The sequence below is a fragment of the Rana temporaria genome, chromosome 13, assembly GCF_905171775.1.
Source record: "Rana temporaria chromosome 13, aRanTem1.1, whole genome shotgun sequence".
Taxonomy (NCBI): domain Eukaryota; kingdom Metazoa; phylum Chordata; class Amphibia; order Anura; family Ranidae; genus Rana; species Rana temporaria.
Genome location: NC_053501.1, coordinates 52,249,390 through 52,265,577, shown reverse-complemented (window position 1 = coordinate 52,265,577; position 16,188 = coordinate 52,249,390). Strand labels below are relative to the sequence as shown.

Below are 16,188 nucleotides of genomic sequence, written 5' to 3'. Positions count from 1 at the left end.
ACCGTGTGTACGCGGCCTGACAGTGCAAATCACCCTGAACACACCATCACCACCGTGAAACATGGTGGTGGCAGCATCATGTTGTGGGGATGCTTTTCTTCAGCAGGGAAGCTGGTCAGAGTTGATGGGAAGATAGATGGAGCCAAATACAGGGCAATCTTAGAAGAAAACCTGTAAGAGTCTGCAAAAGACTTTAGACTGGGGCAGAGGTTCAACTTCCAGCAGGACAACGACCCTAAACATACAGCCAGAGCTACAACGGAATGCCTTAGATCAAAACATATTCATGTGTAAGAATGGCCCAGTCAAATTTCAGACCTAAATCCAAAAGAGACTCTGTGGCAGGACTTGAAAATTACTGTTTACAGACACTCTCCATCCAATCTGATGATTGGATGGAGACCTTGAGCTATTTAGCAAAGAAGAATGGGCAAAAAAAGTTACTCTCCAGATGTGCAAAGCTGGTAGAGACATACCCAAAATGACTTGCAGCTGTAATTGCTAAGTAGTTATCACTTCCTCATAGCACTAGGTTTGTCGGTTCAAATCCCAATCATGGCACTACCTGCACAGAGTTTGCATGTTCTCCCTGTACTTGTGTGGGTTTTCTCCGGGTACTCCAGTTTCCTCCCACACTCCAGACATGCTGGTAGGTTAATTGGCTCCTGTCTAACTTGGTCATAGTATGAATGTGAGTTAGGGACCTTAGGGCCAGATTCACAGAAGAGATACGACGGCGTATCTCCTGATACACCGTTGTATCTCTGAGAGTATCTATGCGGCTGATTCATAGAATCAGTTCCGCATAGATAACCCTAAGATCCGACAGGTGTAATTGACTTACACTGTCGGATCTTAGGATGCAATACTTTGGCCGCCGCTGGGTGGAGTTTGCGTCGTTTTCCAGTGTCGGGTATGCAAATTAGCTTTTACGGCGATCCACGAAGGTACGCGCGTTCGTTACGTCGTAGCAAGTCTTTTTTTCCCGTCGCAAAGTTAGTCATGTTTTTTCATGCCTTAACTTTACACAGCCCATGTTAAAGCATGGCCGTCGTTCCCGCGTCGAATTTAAATTTTTTTTTTCGGCGTAAGTACGTTACGCACGTCGCCATTCACAAACACGTCGGGGCGCCGTAATTTCGCGCAAAGCACGTCGGGAAATTTACTAACGGAGCATGCGCAGAACGTTCGGCGCGGGAGCGCGCCTAATTTAAATGGTACACCCCCCATTTGAATTAGACGGGCTTGCGCTGGACGTCTTTACGTTACACCGCCGCAAGTTTACAGGTAAGTGCTTTGTGAATCAGGCACTTATGCTGAAAACTTGCGGCGGTGTAACGTAAAGACTATACGCTACGCCGCCGGAGTTTTCTGTGAATCTGGCCCTTAGTTTGTAAGCTCCCTGAGGGCAGGGACTGATGCAAATGTACAATATATATGTAAATGGTATAGTTTGGCATCTTTTCCCAGGGCACTAAATGTCCTTGTCTCAGGCACTGTCCTCCATAAAAGGGATACATTTTTTTTTAACCTCTTATATAAGCATACATTCTAGGTTAGCTTTGCTGTGACAGTCTCTCGTGTATCAGCCAAGATAAAGAAAAGCCAACAGAAGCATTGACATCTTTGCAGAGCACATGCCACTATAATGATGCAGAGCTTTTGACCTGCCCCAGTATCCTCCCTTAACCCTTCAGCCCAAAAGTCCCATTTACAGCTTCCCCACGCAAGCAGAAGCATAATATATATACTTTTGGGACCATTCATATGAGTATTTTATGGTGCCTTATATCTATACAATAGTGCAACAGGTTTGTGTGAAACAATAAAATCACATTATGCTTTAAACATCAACAATTTTTTAAATATGCTCAAACTTGAGAATTGTTTCTCTCTAATCCTACCAGATATTTCAGCTGCAAGTAGTTTTTAGATAATTAAAAAAATACTACACAAGTTTCACTTACCAAATTGGAGACGGGATTAATTTCAGGAGCTGGTGTAGGCAGAACTGGGATATTTGAACGTTCATCCCTGATTTCAATCAAAGGTGTGACCTTCTGTGAACAAAAACACATATGACCTTACACAGTAAGATGATGTACCAAAACTCAAATGCAGTAACCCAAATCAATGTGATTTTTTTCCCCTTCACATCCCACCTCCCTATTTCCATCTCTTCCGGACACCTAAGGTGTCATCCATTTTTCTATATTAACCAGAAAAAATCCTTGATGGTTAATAGGTGCAATATCGGGGAAGAGAGCCATGACTGAGACATATACGTGATGTTCCCTATCTATCATTGGCTCGGTACCTGCTAGTTAGGGTCACGTTGGTCTCACCCTATTCCTATTTCTTTATAGGTTATTGGTATGACCCATAAAACTATTTGTCTTTTATAATTTGAGGTTCCCACCACAGTTCTGTTTGAAAACAGGCTTTATTGGATGTGGAGGCAATAACCTACAGTTGATATTTTTTTCCATATGGCTGTTAAGGAACTTTGTTAGCTTTCTCGCTGATAACTGCTGCCTATTTGAAGTGATGGGTTTAATGTCTATTTTTGGATGTCATTAGTTACTGTATGTAATGCCATACCTTATTGGTCATTCCGCATACCTTAAAGATTAAATAAAAAAACATTTAGAATTATGCATTGATTTAAAGCCCAGCTGGAGACACAGAAATACATCCCTGGCCAAAAGTTTGGAGAATGACACAAATATTAATTTTCACAAAGTCTGCTGCCTCCGTTTTTATGATGGCAATTTGCATATATGTTATGAAGAGTGATCCGATGAATTGCAATTAATTGCAAAGTCTGCCTTTGCCATGAAAATGAACTAAATACCTAAAAAAAAAAACATTTTCACTGCATTTCAGCCCTGCCACAAAAGGACCAGCTGACATCAATAAAACCTTTAAACCCTGATGCATTTGTAACCTTTATTTCTGTACCATACGACACAGTGTACTGCTTTGTAATTTTGGTTGGAATGTTAAAAATACTTTCCAATAAAAATATTTTGGAAGAACAAAAAAGCAAACATAGGTGTGAGGTAAATCTGTCAAAGGAAAAACATGAATGCTGTCACTGCTGTCCTCTGGCACCGAAAATGAAATTTGCCTAGTTGTCATGCTGATCCTCTGGCTTCAACACTTTGAGTCACTGGCCTTTAACAAACCAACAGATAAGGACCCCCAAATTTATAATATCCTGGACTTTATATGTGTTCCAGACCAGTGAGTCGGAAATCATTAGAGCCACTGGGTTAGTATAACAGTTAGGCAACTACTATGTTCAAAAACAGGTTAGCCATGACAGCCCCTTCAGTTCTCTTGTGACTGGTTTACGTCAAATGCACAATGGCACTGAAGCCAAAACTGTACTCACCAAATCAATGCTGTGGGCAATCTCTGAGAAAGGGGTATTCACTGAGTGTTTTGTGGGTACATAAGTTGATTTAATTTGGGTTATTCCTATAGGCTGATGGCTGGTGTCTTCTAAAGAAATTAATGGGCCATCAGCCTGGTAAGTCTCTGTGACTGGCACCTTGGAGAACTGGTAAGTCGGTGCTGCTGTAGAGGGCTGCTGGGGGGTTATTTCTGGTGGCTGTGAAGAAGTCAAGACAGTCATGTTCAAAGAAGGAATCCTAAGATCAAGAAGATTTGCGGTGGTAACTTCTTCAGGTTCCTTGGTTTCGAGTTTGTTGACCTTGGAATCAAAGATATTTGGAAAAGTTCCGGCGATGTCTGTTGGCTTTGACTGCATGGGACTCAGTGGCTCCATAGAAGATATCTTTGCACTTTCCCTATCAAAGTGTTTTGGAGTGAAAATTCTTCTCTCAGAAGTCTTCTCAGAAGACGTTAAGACCGTCATGTCCAAAGAAGGAATTTTTAGATCAAGAGGATTTGTGGTTGTAACAGTTTCAGATTCCTTGACTGTTTCAGGTTTGTTGACCTTGGAATCAAAGATATTTGGGAAAGTTCCAGTAATATCTGTTGGCTTTGACTGCAGGGGACTTGGCGGCTCCAGAGAAGATCTCTTTGCACTTCCCCTATCAAACTGTTTTGGAGGGAAAATTCTTCTCTCAGAAGGCTTCCTCTTTAGAGAAGGCAAGCGGAAGAAGGGCTCCATTTTTTTCTGTTCCTTTTCTTGTAGGTTGATGTGCCCATGATGCAAGTTCTGTTCTCGCTGTGAATAGAGGTAAATCAAGTAGTATGTAATTAACAGTATTTATTTAGCAAGTGTAACAAGTGACATAGATACACTGTACATAATATATATGTAATATACATAACTTATACCCAGAGATAAGTTATGTCAACCCCTGAAATATATAATCACATTTTGTAGATAAGGCAGGTTTGGTGAACATTACTTTTCAAGTCAATGTAATCTGAGTGTTAAAAACAGTTGTAGCCATTTTCTAGGCTAATAGACAGTGCATTGGCAAACAAATTAAATTGGAGGGGGGGGGGGGGTGGACATTACCTTGGGCAACATGTACTAAAGCATAAACATTTAAAAAAAATATATTCTATTCTAAAGCAACATTAATGCCAAATGCCAAAATTCCTTTAAATAATGTGCCTGGGGGATGTCCTTAATTTGCCTGTGAATTGGCACATCTGTCCAATGTATACAGTCTACTGCATAAAAACTGACAAAACTTACAAAGAAAAAATGCTGTTTAAATTGCCAGTAAATTACAGCTTCAGGCTGATTAGTTCTGTTTGTTCCTGTCTTCTATACCAGACCCTCATCCTAGATGAACCAAATTGATGTTGGGTCTAGTGACAATGCCTGAAAACGATGACTTCATTTTACAACCCCTGTTTGTGTGCACTGGTCTACTTTTATGCACACTGAAAAAATATTTTTAGGACCTTAGTAAATATACTGATATACTGTAAGTGAATTCAGAAAACAGAACTGCTAGAAGACGGCCCTCCAAAACCTGCAAAATAGTGGTGAGTTATTTCTAACCAAACATACACTCAGCCAGGAGAATTATTTCAAGAGGAAATCCAGAGAAATGATTATAGACAAATGTGATGAAGAACACAAAAGCTTCTTTTACCTTTGTTATCTTCTTCAGCATTTCAAACTTTTCCCCATGTGCCATAAGCATCTTTTCAAAGTCCTCCTGCTTCTTTAGCAGCTTTTCAACGTGGGCCACAGAATCCTTCAAGAAAACAATATGGTTTACATATGACAAAATATGAGCCACATGACTAAATAGAAAAGTCGTCATATGGAGAACCTCACCCCATAATTTTGATCAAGAAGATATGGTTCTCTAGAGTTCAGCCACCCATCAGCTTGTTCTATATCTCTAAACAGCAACTGGATCTCAAGATTTTCTTCATAGATTTCCCTCCTCCTCTTCCAGGTGTCAAAGACCAGGTCCATCAGCTCCGAAAGCTCTTCAACCTTTTCTCCAATCTAAAATTTCAAACAACAATAAATCAATAGCCCCAAACAGATTTTTTTTTGAGTTTTAATGTAGTCTGAAACCAGGACACTGACAGAGTTAAAGGGGTTTCAAAGGTAAAAAAGAATTTCCCTAAATAGCTTCCTTTACCTTAGTGCAGTCCTCCTTCACTTACCTCATCCTTCCATTTTGCTTTTAAATGTCCTTATTTCTTCTGAGAAATCCTCACTTCCTGTTCTTCTGTCTGTAACTACACACAGTAATGCAGGGCTTTCTCCCTGGTGTGGAGAAAGCCTCTTGAGGGGGGAGGGGGCGAGCAGGAGTGTCAGGATGCCCACTAACACACAGCTCCTTTCTCTATCTGCAAAGTAGAGAGCGTCCTGACTAGGGTGACCACATTTCCAAACGGCCATTCAGGGACCTCCTTCCCAAAAATCAGCGGATGCGTGCTCTACCCAGAAGAACTGATCACGCCCCCAAAAAAGGAAGCCGCATCGCCACTTTACTCACTGACAGTACGTGTCCTGACTGGCCAAGACCCGTTTTACTTTGTTCCAACACTGGCTTTACACTGCCCTGCTGTGATTAGACACAAGAGGTGGGATTTATTATTTCTCCAATCACAAAAAGGGGGTGGGGATTGTGCCTCTCCAGACATTCCCGGCCAGGACAAGTGCTGTCAGTGAGTAAAGCAGCTATGTGGTGGCCTATTTTGGGACCAACAGATAGAGGTGGCTGTGTCAGCTTCATTCCGGGACACTGTATTGTCCTGGAATGAAGGTGCCCGGGACCTGGGACAGACCTGTAAAATGCGGGACTGTCCCGGGCAGTCCGGGACACGTGGTCACCTTAGTCCTGACCCTCCTGCTCGCCCCCCTCCCCCTCAAGAGGCTTCTCCACACCAGGGAGAAAGCCTCAGATTACTGTGTGTAGTTACAGACAGAAGAACAGGAAGTGAGGATTTCTCAGAAGAAATAAGGACATTTAAAAGCAAAATCAAAGGATGAGGTAAGTGAAGGAGGACTGCACTAAGGTAAAGGAAGCTATTTAGGGATTTTTTTTTTTACCTTTACAACCCCTTTAAAGACAAGTTCACCTGAAACTGATAATCCAGTTTTACATAGTTGCAGGCAAGTTTTATGACATGCTATTTTTTGAATATCTCTTGAGAACCCTCTTGTGAACAAACAATGCTGCAGAAATCTTACCAACTATAACAGGGGTGTCAAACTCAATTTCATTGTGGGCCACATTAGCAGTATGGCTGCCCTCAAAGGCCAGTTGTATCTGGGATGCGCTACATACAGAGTGCAGGGTTCACAAGTAAATTACGTACAGAGTGCAGTGTTCAGGAGTGAATTACATACAGAGTGCAGGGTTCAGGGGTGTGCTATGTACAGAGTGCAGAGTTCAGGGATGTGCTATGTACAGAGTGCAGGGTTCAGAGGTGAGCTACATACTGAGTGCAGGGTTTAGGGGTGAGCTATGTACAGAGTGCAGAGTTCAGGTGTGAGCTGCAACATTGTGGAGGGTTCAGGGGTGCATTATGTACAGAATGCAGAGTTCATGAGAACGCTACTTATACAATGCAGAGATCAGGGGTGCACTACATAAAGAGTGCAGGGATCAGGAGGGCATCATGAACAGAGTGCAATCCCAACTCCAACCCCCTTCAAAGCTTCCTTGCATCTCTAATCTCTGCCTGGCCTGCCTTTAGTACCTCCCTGTGTAATTGGCTCTACCACACCTTGCACGGAGATCATTCTCTCTCTGGAGATCTGGCCACCGTGAGTGTGTGCAGGAATCTGTTACACCTGGGTGACGCTGAGAGCAAAGCTTATCTGTTTAAAAGTGACAGTGTGAAGCGGGAGCGGAGGGCGAGCGCAAGAGGTGGTGGAAAGAAGTTTCGCCACATTTAAGCTGGGTGCAAGGACCACATAACAAGGCCTGGCAGGCTGAATTTGGCTCACGGGCCTTGTGTTTGACATGTGTGAACTAAAATCTCCAAAAGCTGTTTGAGGCTATTTTGTGAATCATCTCATCAGTATCCATCTAGCTTTGGGTAGAGCAGTCATATAAAATGATGGATAATGTTGAAGAAAAACTAAGGGGGTAATCCACAAAAGGGATACGCCAGCGTATCTACTGATACGCCGTCGTATCCCTGTTTCTATCTATGGAACTGATCCACAGAATCAGTTTCACATAGATAGACAGAAGATCCGACATGTGTAACGGACTTACACTGTCGGATCTTAGGATGCAGTACCTCGGCTGCCGCTGGGGGCATTTCGAGTCGAAATGCTGCGTCGGGTATGCAAATTAGCACTTACGGAGATCCACGAAGCTTTTCAGCTTCGTTTTTTCTCTGTAAGTATTAGTTTGCTATCGCAAATTTAGGGCTGCTTTTACAAGGTGTAAAGTTAGTACACCATGTAAAAGTAGACCTTCTTTCCCGCGACGGTGTCTTCTTTTTTTTCCCGCCGCAACTCGTATTTTTTTTTTACGCCCGTCGCGATTCTCAAAACCCGGCGCAACGTAAAACCGCGCAAAGCACGTCGGGAAAATGATGTCGGGAGCATGCGCAGTACGTCCGGCACGGGAGCGCGCCTAATTTAAATGGGACTCGCCCCATTAAATTAGGAACGCCTTGCGCCGGACGATTTTAAGTTACACCGCTGCAAATTATAAGGTAAGTGCTTTGTGGATCGGGCACTACCTTGTGCAATTTGCGGCGGTGTAACTTAAATGACAAAAGTTACCTTGCGCCGGGTGTTTGTGGATTACCCCCTAAGTGCATATTATAAGCAGATAACTATTGTTTGGCCAAGCAATGATTTAACTAAAATGACAGTACTTTATTACACCTTAAGAAATTTTAATTTGCAAAGTAAATATAATGTAGATGCCTTTAAATTCTGGAGTGTAAAGCAAAGCATTTTTTTTTCTTTTTGCAAAAAGTGAGTGAGAGTGATTTGAATAAAAATGGAAGTGACGTAAAACATATATATGTGTAGCGCCTGGTTACTTCCAAGTACCGGTGCTATTAAAATTTAGAGGGCAATCAGAGTACTAATGACTGGTCCAAATTACAATGTTCAAATAGGGTCTCTGTTTCAGCTTGGCTGTGCTGTGGTCTCATTATGTTGTTACTGGGGTGCTATCCCACCCCAGAGCGGCAGGTGGCAGCAGCAGAGTTGAGACTTGGGTGTTCTTTTCCAGCAGCCAATCAGGAGGGAGTGTCCTCGCTGGGCATGCTGGGAGAGGGTACTTATGGGACAGACGCCATTGAGTCTGGGTCTTCTTTCAGTGTGGCACCCACCTTTATGGCGCCCCCGGCGTTATGGCCTACCTGGCCGGGGCACGCGTGCCACGCAGTGTTCTTGGTTCCGGGACCGGAAACGTTTGAGCAACGGCGGGGACCCAGTGATCGACTGCGTTCCCACTTTTGAAGATCCCAAGCGGTAGAGCTGTTTGGTGGGGAGTCCGTCTGAGGAGCGCCAATATGAGGCTGGCGGTCAAAAAGGATTTTGACAAACCACCAGGGATCAAGGTAGCCGAACACTGAAGGATTGATCACCTGTCAGTCGGTACCTGGGCGACGTTAAGAAGGAGATCCAGGCTTAATTCTTCCGAGGAGGATTGCCTCCGCATTTACAATCAGAGATTGTGGCAGAGGCTGTTCCTCAAATCCAAGTTCATTCCAAGGAGGGTCTGTGGCAGAGACTTTTCCTCAAAAGGTTCGAGTGATACTCCGGCTGCCAGGTCAGTGAGAGAGGCCTGTCCGGGTACGCTAAGCCCACTCAGGTAGGAGTGGTGTGGAAAGTGTTACATATGGGAGCAGGACTGTTCCAAATACTATGCCTGAATCTGCTGTTCTCCTTCCAGACTCTATTCTTTCATCACCGGTTCATTGTTATAACCCGGCTGGGTAATAAAGAGCACAGAAAAGACACTTGTTGCGGACATTCTTTTACTATTGCTATATGCACCATTCACCCCTAGCAATTCGGAAGAGCCACGAGGTAAATGTGCCACCCAAAACAAACCAGCAGCTCCTCCGGGGGTAGTGCTACATATATAACATAAGAAGCCTACCTCCATTGCCATGAAGTGATGCTTCTCCAACAAAGCCTTTCCTGTTCTTTGTAGGTCCTCATATTTTACCCAGTGCTTGTCAATCTCTCTCTTATACTCTTCATGGCGTTTAATTAGTAGTTCAGCGCCTGCCACATCATTTGCCAGTTCCTCTGATATCAACAGAGCATGCATCTCTCTTCCCCAAATTCTGATGAAGAAAAAAAACATAAATGCAAGACAAAACATTTCAAAGTATAGGTGTCACACTCTCCTTTTCCATGTTCCAGTGCCAGGCTTTTCCTGTGTCTCTCTTATTCTCTGTGTTCCTATATCTCCCTTTGTGTTCAAGCCTTGTTCTCAGTGTGTTCCAACTTGCTCCCAGCCTATTTCTCCCAGTGTGCCCCAGACTGCTCCCAGCATGTCCCAGCCTTGTGTCATTCTGTCTGTAACCAATTCTTGTAACTCTCTGCACTCCTACCTGCATTCTGTCTTCCGTCACCTCCATGTCTCTTTTACCCTTTGGATTTGATATTGTTTCTCTTCACCAGTCTGTGTCCCCTGTGAGTTCCGGCCTGCCTCATTATCTGTACCTGTACACTTTCAGCCTATGTTTCTCATTTGCCTCTGTGCCTTCTTGTACTGCTATCTGGTGTGTCTAGCGCCTCATAGACATGTGCACACTGAAATATTTCATTTCGTAATTTTGTTTTTGTCCGAAAAATGTATTAATTTAGTTACTCCCGAAATTCGATTTTTTTTATTTTGTTTCGTTACAAAATGCATTTGTCCGAAAATCCGAATTAATTAAGGTCGAATCTGTCATTGAAGGCTTGTGGTGTCTGTCGAATGTTCTAAGAAGATTCAACAAAGCAGCTAAACTGTACAACTCCACAATCATACATTTCAGGTCGAATGCTCCACCCACAAGCTATAGTAGAATTCTAATGTTGTATGACTAGTAATAATTATATTTATTGATTATTATTACTAGTCAACCAACATTAGAATTCTTCTATAGCCTATGGGCGGAGCATTTGACCATAAATGTCTATTCATATGTTTTTAGCTGTTTTGTTGAATCTCCATGTCTCTATAATGTCAAATCTTTTCTCTCTATGTAGAATAATCTTGGACTAATAGAGTTAGGTTTGGCACATTCGACCACAGGTTCGATAGACACAGATTGCTATTATCACCGTCATGTCAAATCTTCTATCCAGATCGAACTGTTGTCGCAACAAAATGAAAATAAAGCATTTTTTACGTAGGATCTTTCAGATTTCTGATCTGCACGTTCGTTATAGTTTGTTAAAATTCGGACGAAGATGCATTCGGACGAAAACGAATGCACATGTCTAGTGCCTCAGCACTGCAAGAGAGTTATTTGTGGCCTGCTTGAGTGAGTCAGAAGACCACAACCTGGTTATTGTTGCAGACAATGGCGAAGAGCATGTGGTATCTTGGACCCTGGCCCTTCTCACTTCTGGTAAGCAAGTGGCCAGCCAAGTCCTCTATGTCCACTTGGTGGCTTTTGCCACCACCCACCCAGCGGCAATCCTACAGTCTGTGGATGGAAGGAGAAAAGAGGCTATACTGTATTTGGACTTTGATGGTACCATATATTTACTGGCATTGAGCGGTCAAGGTTAAAGAGATTAAAAAGATTTTTATTACAAAAATACATATAATGACATATTCATAGAATAAAATAAGTCATAACAATCGAAAACGTTTTTTTTACATCCTATCATCACAAAATAGAACATAGATACCATCCATATACTGGTTGCTCTACATGTTTCACAGATTTATATTAGCCGGGGTCTCTCTGGGGGATATACTTTCTCTGCAGGCTCTGCGGATATACTTTTTATCCCTGGAGGTTTCTCTCATGTGATGATGTGGTATATATTTTTGAAAGCTTAACTTTACAATTATCCAGGAGCATATTCTTTTGATTGGTACAATACCACATGCGTAACAAGCCAGTTTTTTCCCTTGATATTTACATACATGGATAACCTCAGATACACCCTCTTGTATAGGTAACCAATCGTAACATTGTTCTAAACCTGCAGGATCATGTAAATATCCCCCTTAAATTAATGATAGCTGGCATGTGTGTCCTTTAAGGGCCCCCGTGACCTCTGGGGTGGGTCACCTCCTTTCCGGGTCCCCGGCTTTTGACGGCCCCTGTTACATGACAATCATTTCTCTATACTATCTGATCATAGAAAGCTCCTGAAAAAGCAGCTAATATAATCCCGCAAAACTTGTAGAGCAACCAGTTTATGGATGGTATCTATGTTCTATTTTGTGATGATAGAATGTAAAAAGAACTTTCAATTGTCATGACTTATTTTATTCTATGAATATGTCATTATATGTATTTTGTAATACAAATCTTTTTAATCTCTTTAACCTTGACTGTTCAATGCCATCAAGTCTAAATATAGCCTCTTTTCTCCTTCTATCCAGGATGGGACGAAGGTACCACAATTAACTTTTCTATACCTATGGCACTTCTATACAATCCTACAGTCTGGTCAGTCAATCTGCTCCTGCTGGTAGCGCATTCCTATGTTCAACAATAGGTGACTTGTACTCTCTTCTGTCCTCTGTGGGCTGCATGATAAAATATACTTACCTTGGCTTTCTGATTCTCTAGCCCAGTGTGGTTAGGCAGAATCATTACTGGTCAAAAGACAAGGTTTTGCCGTAGCAGGGTAAGGGTGCAACATGCAAACTGTACCAGAAAATACTTTAAAACACACCAGACACATTGTCGTGCATTTTCGAACCCAGAAAATGCATTTATTTTTGAAATCCAATGTTTTCAATGCAGTTTGTGTAAGTAAAGAAAAGAAAGTTTAGTTTAGATACTTTAAAAGGAGCTTTTTTAGAAATACCATGGTGGCTGCAATTGCAGTGATTTTTTCCAATCTATATAGACATAACATATTTTGGAAACAAACTGCAGATTGTCTTTTTTGGTATATGCAGTGGGAACCAGTAGAAGATATACAGACTCTGTATGACCCCCACAGAACACTTACATCAGCTCCCCGCAGTCACTGAAATACCGCTGTACTTGTTCTGCTTGGTTTAGTCTCTCTCTCCTTTCCTGAGATTTTTTAACCAGATTCTCCCAGGACTTTGTCACTTCTTCCAGTCTCTTTGAAACATTCTTCTGAACTGGTGGATGAATCTGACTGACATGCTGGCCAAGATTGGTAACTTGTTCCATTTCCTTTTTAATGGCTTGCAGATCTCTCTGTAATATACAGCACAGTTAGATACTGTATGTGTAAAACATCATGTGGCATATAATTTGGTGAGTAATGAAGTCACAACATGGCATGCCAAGAAAAAATTGTACATATTAGGATTATAGTGATCTTCCAGCGATCATAGTGACCCTGACAAAGGTGTTCTTTTTTTATTTATTGTTTTATTAAAAACTGATTTTCAAGTCTAGATATCAGTTTATCAAATGTAAAATAATTATTACATATGGTTTATAAAAAATCCATAATAATACACCTATTTTAAAACCTGGAAAGGAGAAATATATATTGTTAACAGTTACAGAGAAAAAATGACCTGATACAACCCTCTTGTTTGATCGTGGCAAAAACATCTATAGGATTAATATTGCACCTCTAAGACCCGGTTCACACTGGGGCGACACGACAGGCGGCTCAGACTTAGAAAAAGGTTCCTGTACGACTTCGGGGGCAGCTCGGGGTGACCTGCATGGACTTCTATACAGAAGTCGTTTTGCAAATCGCCTCTGAAGTCGTCCTCAGGACGACTTGCAGAGTCGCCCCCGCAGTCGTGCCGCTGCTGTGTGAACCGACTCTTAGGCCGTGTACACACGGGCAAACATGTACGATGAAACCGGTCCGCCGGCAGTCCCAGCAGTCCCAGCAGTCCCAGATCTAGCCTGATGTGGGGGTGCAGTAAAAAATGTACAGGGGGTCAGCAGGGCAGAGGACAGAGTCAACAGTTTGTAGGGTAGTGTATAGGGGCTATTAGTTTTATGGGCAGTATACAGGGGTTAGCAGGGCAGAGGACAAGGGGCAGCAAGACCGTGTCAGTGGGGCAAAAGATGAAAGGTCAGCAGGGGAATGTACAGAAATTGGTAGGGTAGTGTACAAGGGTCAGTAGGGCAGAGGACCTGGATCAGCAGAGCCAAAGATATGGGTCAGCAGGGTGGAGGACAGGGTACCCATACCTTGAGGTTTTTCATTAGGTATTTTTTGTTTTTTGTGCTTATACTTTTGGCTACGGTAAAGACCCCTTATTTGCGGGAGTGTCTACTCAGGTTAGTCGCCACTACACATTAGTAGTTCTTTCTGCATGGGACACACTGTTCTTTTTCTTTTCGTGGAGGACAGGGGTCAGTGCTGGTAGGGCAGAGGATAGGGGTCACCGCTGTAGAGGCAGATGACAAGGATCACCACTGCAGAAGCTGAGGGCAGGAATCACCATTGGCAGGGCAGAGGACAGGGGTCTCCACTGGCAGGGCAGAGGAAAGGGGTCATGCTGAAAGGGCAGAGGACAGGAGTCACTGCTGGCAGGGCAGAGGACAGGGGTCACCTCTGATGAGGCAGAGGACAGGGATCACCTCTGGCAAGGCAGAGGACAGGGATCACCAGGAGAGCACTCAGCTATGCTTTCCCACACTACACATAGCTAAGATCACAGTCCCTTATACACAGCCACGATCTGCACATTGCGTGACTGGCTGCTATGTTGTAGGTCTGACCTGTAAAATTCAGTGGTCTACACACTGTGTGTAAAATAATGTGATCTTAGATATGTGTAGTGTGGGGAAGAGTAGCTGCGTACTGAGCTGGGATAGTTAAGGAGCTCAGCGGCCGGACACTCTGGGAGTGCGACTGAAACCCTAGCACCCCCCTAGATCCAGCTATATGTCCCAGTGACAACTGAACCTCCAATTTCGTGAGGCCACCAAAGAAAACTAAAAACTTGGCAGACATTTTAACTTTTCACCAGTCTATGTAACCTTAAAAAAAGTTGGCTGGAGCAAGCTACCTTGCCTCTATACTAGATTACAATTGGCCCCTAACTCTAAAAGAAAGCTGCACATACTCACCTTCCCTGCTGCCTATGCTGCCAAATGCTGCTATGATCTTGAGAAATCTTCATGTGAAGTCTGCAGGTAAAGCTCAACACCTCTTGGTGTGTAGATCTCCTAGGTCTCCTGACCGCTCTCACTGGTTCCTCCAGCTAATTTCCATGCCAATACTATATCCTGTAATGTGTGGCGGTCAGCAGAAGCAATCAGTGAGAGCTGTGGCAGGCCTAGGAGACTGACACTCCAATAAGTGTTTGATTTTCCTTTCGACATCGTCAACGTTTTGTTCAAGATTGCAGTGGTGTTTGGTGCCAGCAGAAAAGGTGGGCATGAACACTTTTGTTTTATAAGTAAGCCTTGATTAAAGAAAAAAAAAAGTATACTAACTGGGCATTTTTAGAATTTACAGAAAGTACATTATGTCCATTATTGCTACTGTTCCATATAAGGATTATATTTTCAGATTCTATAAAACACTGTGGGCCAGATTCACGTATTCTGGCGTATCTTTGTGCGGGCGTAGCGTATCCTATTTACGCTACGCCTCCGCAGCTTAGACGGGGAAGTGCAGTATTCACAAAGCACTTTCTCCGTAAGTTGCGGCGGCATAGCGTAAATGGGCCAGCGTAAGCCCGCGTAATTCAAATGTGGAAGAGGTGGGCGTGTTGTATGTAAATCAATCGTGACCCCACGTAAATGACGCGCCTAACGAATGGCGCATGCACGCGCATGCTCAGTATCACGTCGAATTTACTCTATAAGATACGCCAGGCCCATTGCCTGTGACGTGAACGTAACCTACGCACAGCCCCATTCACGTACGACTTACGTAAACAACGTAAAAAGATATGCTTGCCGACGTCCATACTTTGCATTGGCTGCGCCTCATATAGCAGGGGTAACTTTACGCCGGACGTAAGCCTAACGTAAACGGCGTAGCGGCCGCAAGTACGTTTGTAAATCGGCGTATCTACCTAATTTACATATTCAACGCGTAAATCTATGGAAGCGCCCCTTGCGGTCAGCGTAAATATGCACCCACGTTAAGACGGCGTAGGAGACTTACGCCGCTTGTATCTTGGCTAAATCTATGCGTAACTGATTCTAAGGCCCCGTACACACGACCAGTTTCCTCGGCAGAATTCAGCTTCCGACCGAGTTTCTGGCTGAATTCTGCCGAGGAAACTGGCCGTGTGTACACTTTCGGCCGAGGAAGCCGACGAGGACCTCGGCGAGGAAATAGAGAACATGTTCTCTATTTCCTCGTTGTTCTATGGGAGCTCTCCTCCCGCCGAGGTCCTCGGCGGCTTCAGGGCTGAACTGGCCGAGGAACTCGACGTGTTTGGCACGTCGAGTTCCTCGGCCGTGTGTACGAGGCCAAAGAATCAGGCGCATAGATATGACGGCTCACACTCAGACTTACGACGGCGTACGTGGAGATACGCCGTCGTAAGTCCGCTGTGAATCTGGCTCCAGGTATGTATAAAAAAGAAATTGCTACTGTCTAAATAACGAATGTTTAAAGATGTTTCCTTAAAACTTATTTTAAACCATGCCTGCTCT

General features: G+C 43.4%; 1 protein-coding gene across 2 annotated transcripts in view; it reads right to left on the bottom strand.

Moving 5' to 3' along the window:
* The window catches only part of SPTBN5 (spectrin beta, non-erythrocytic 5), a 347,370-nt gene that overhangs the window by 15,653 nt on the left and 315,529 nt on the right, over window positions 1-16,188 (bottom strand). The window contains exons 58-64 of one of the 2 annotated variants that reach the window (XM_040332524.1): window positions 12,578-12,795; window positions 9,540-9,729; window positions 5,276-5,452; window positions 5,088-5,192; window positions 3,398-4,198; window positions 2,602-2,622; window positions 1,968-2,060 (exon numbers count right to left, since the gene is read on the bottom strand). In XM_040332524.1, the coding sequence (XP_040188458.1) occupies window positions 1,968-2,060; window positions 2,602-2,622; window positions 3,398-4,198; window positions 5,088-5,192; window positions 5,276-5,452; window positions 9,540-9,729; window positions 12,578-12,795 (1,605 nt within the window). The remainder of the gene's footprint in view (window positions 1-1,967; window positions 2,061-2,601; window positions 2,623-3,397; window positions 4,199-5,087; window positions 5,193-5,275; window positions 5,453-9,539; window positions 9,730-12,577; window positions 12,796-16,188) is intronic. The other variant, XM_040332525.1, reaches the window with a different exon arrangement.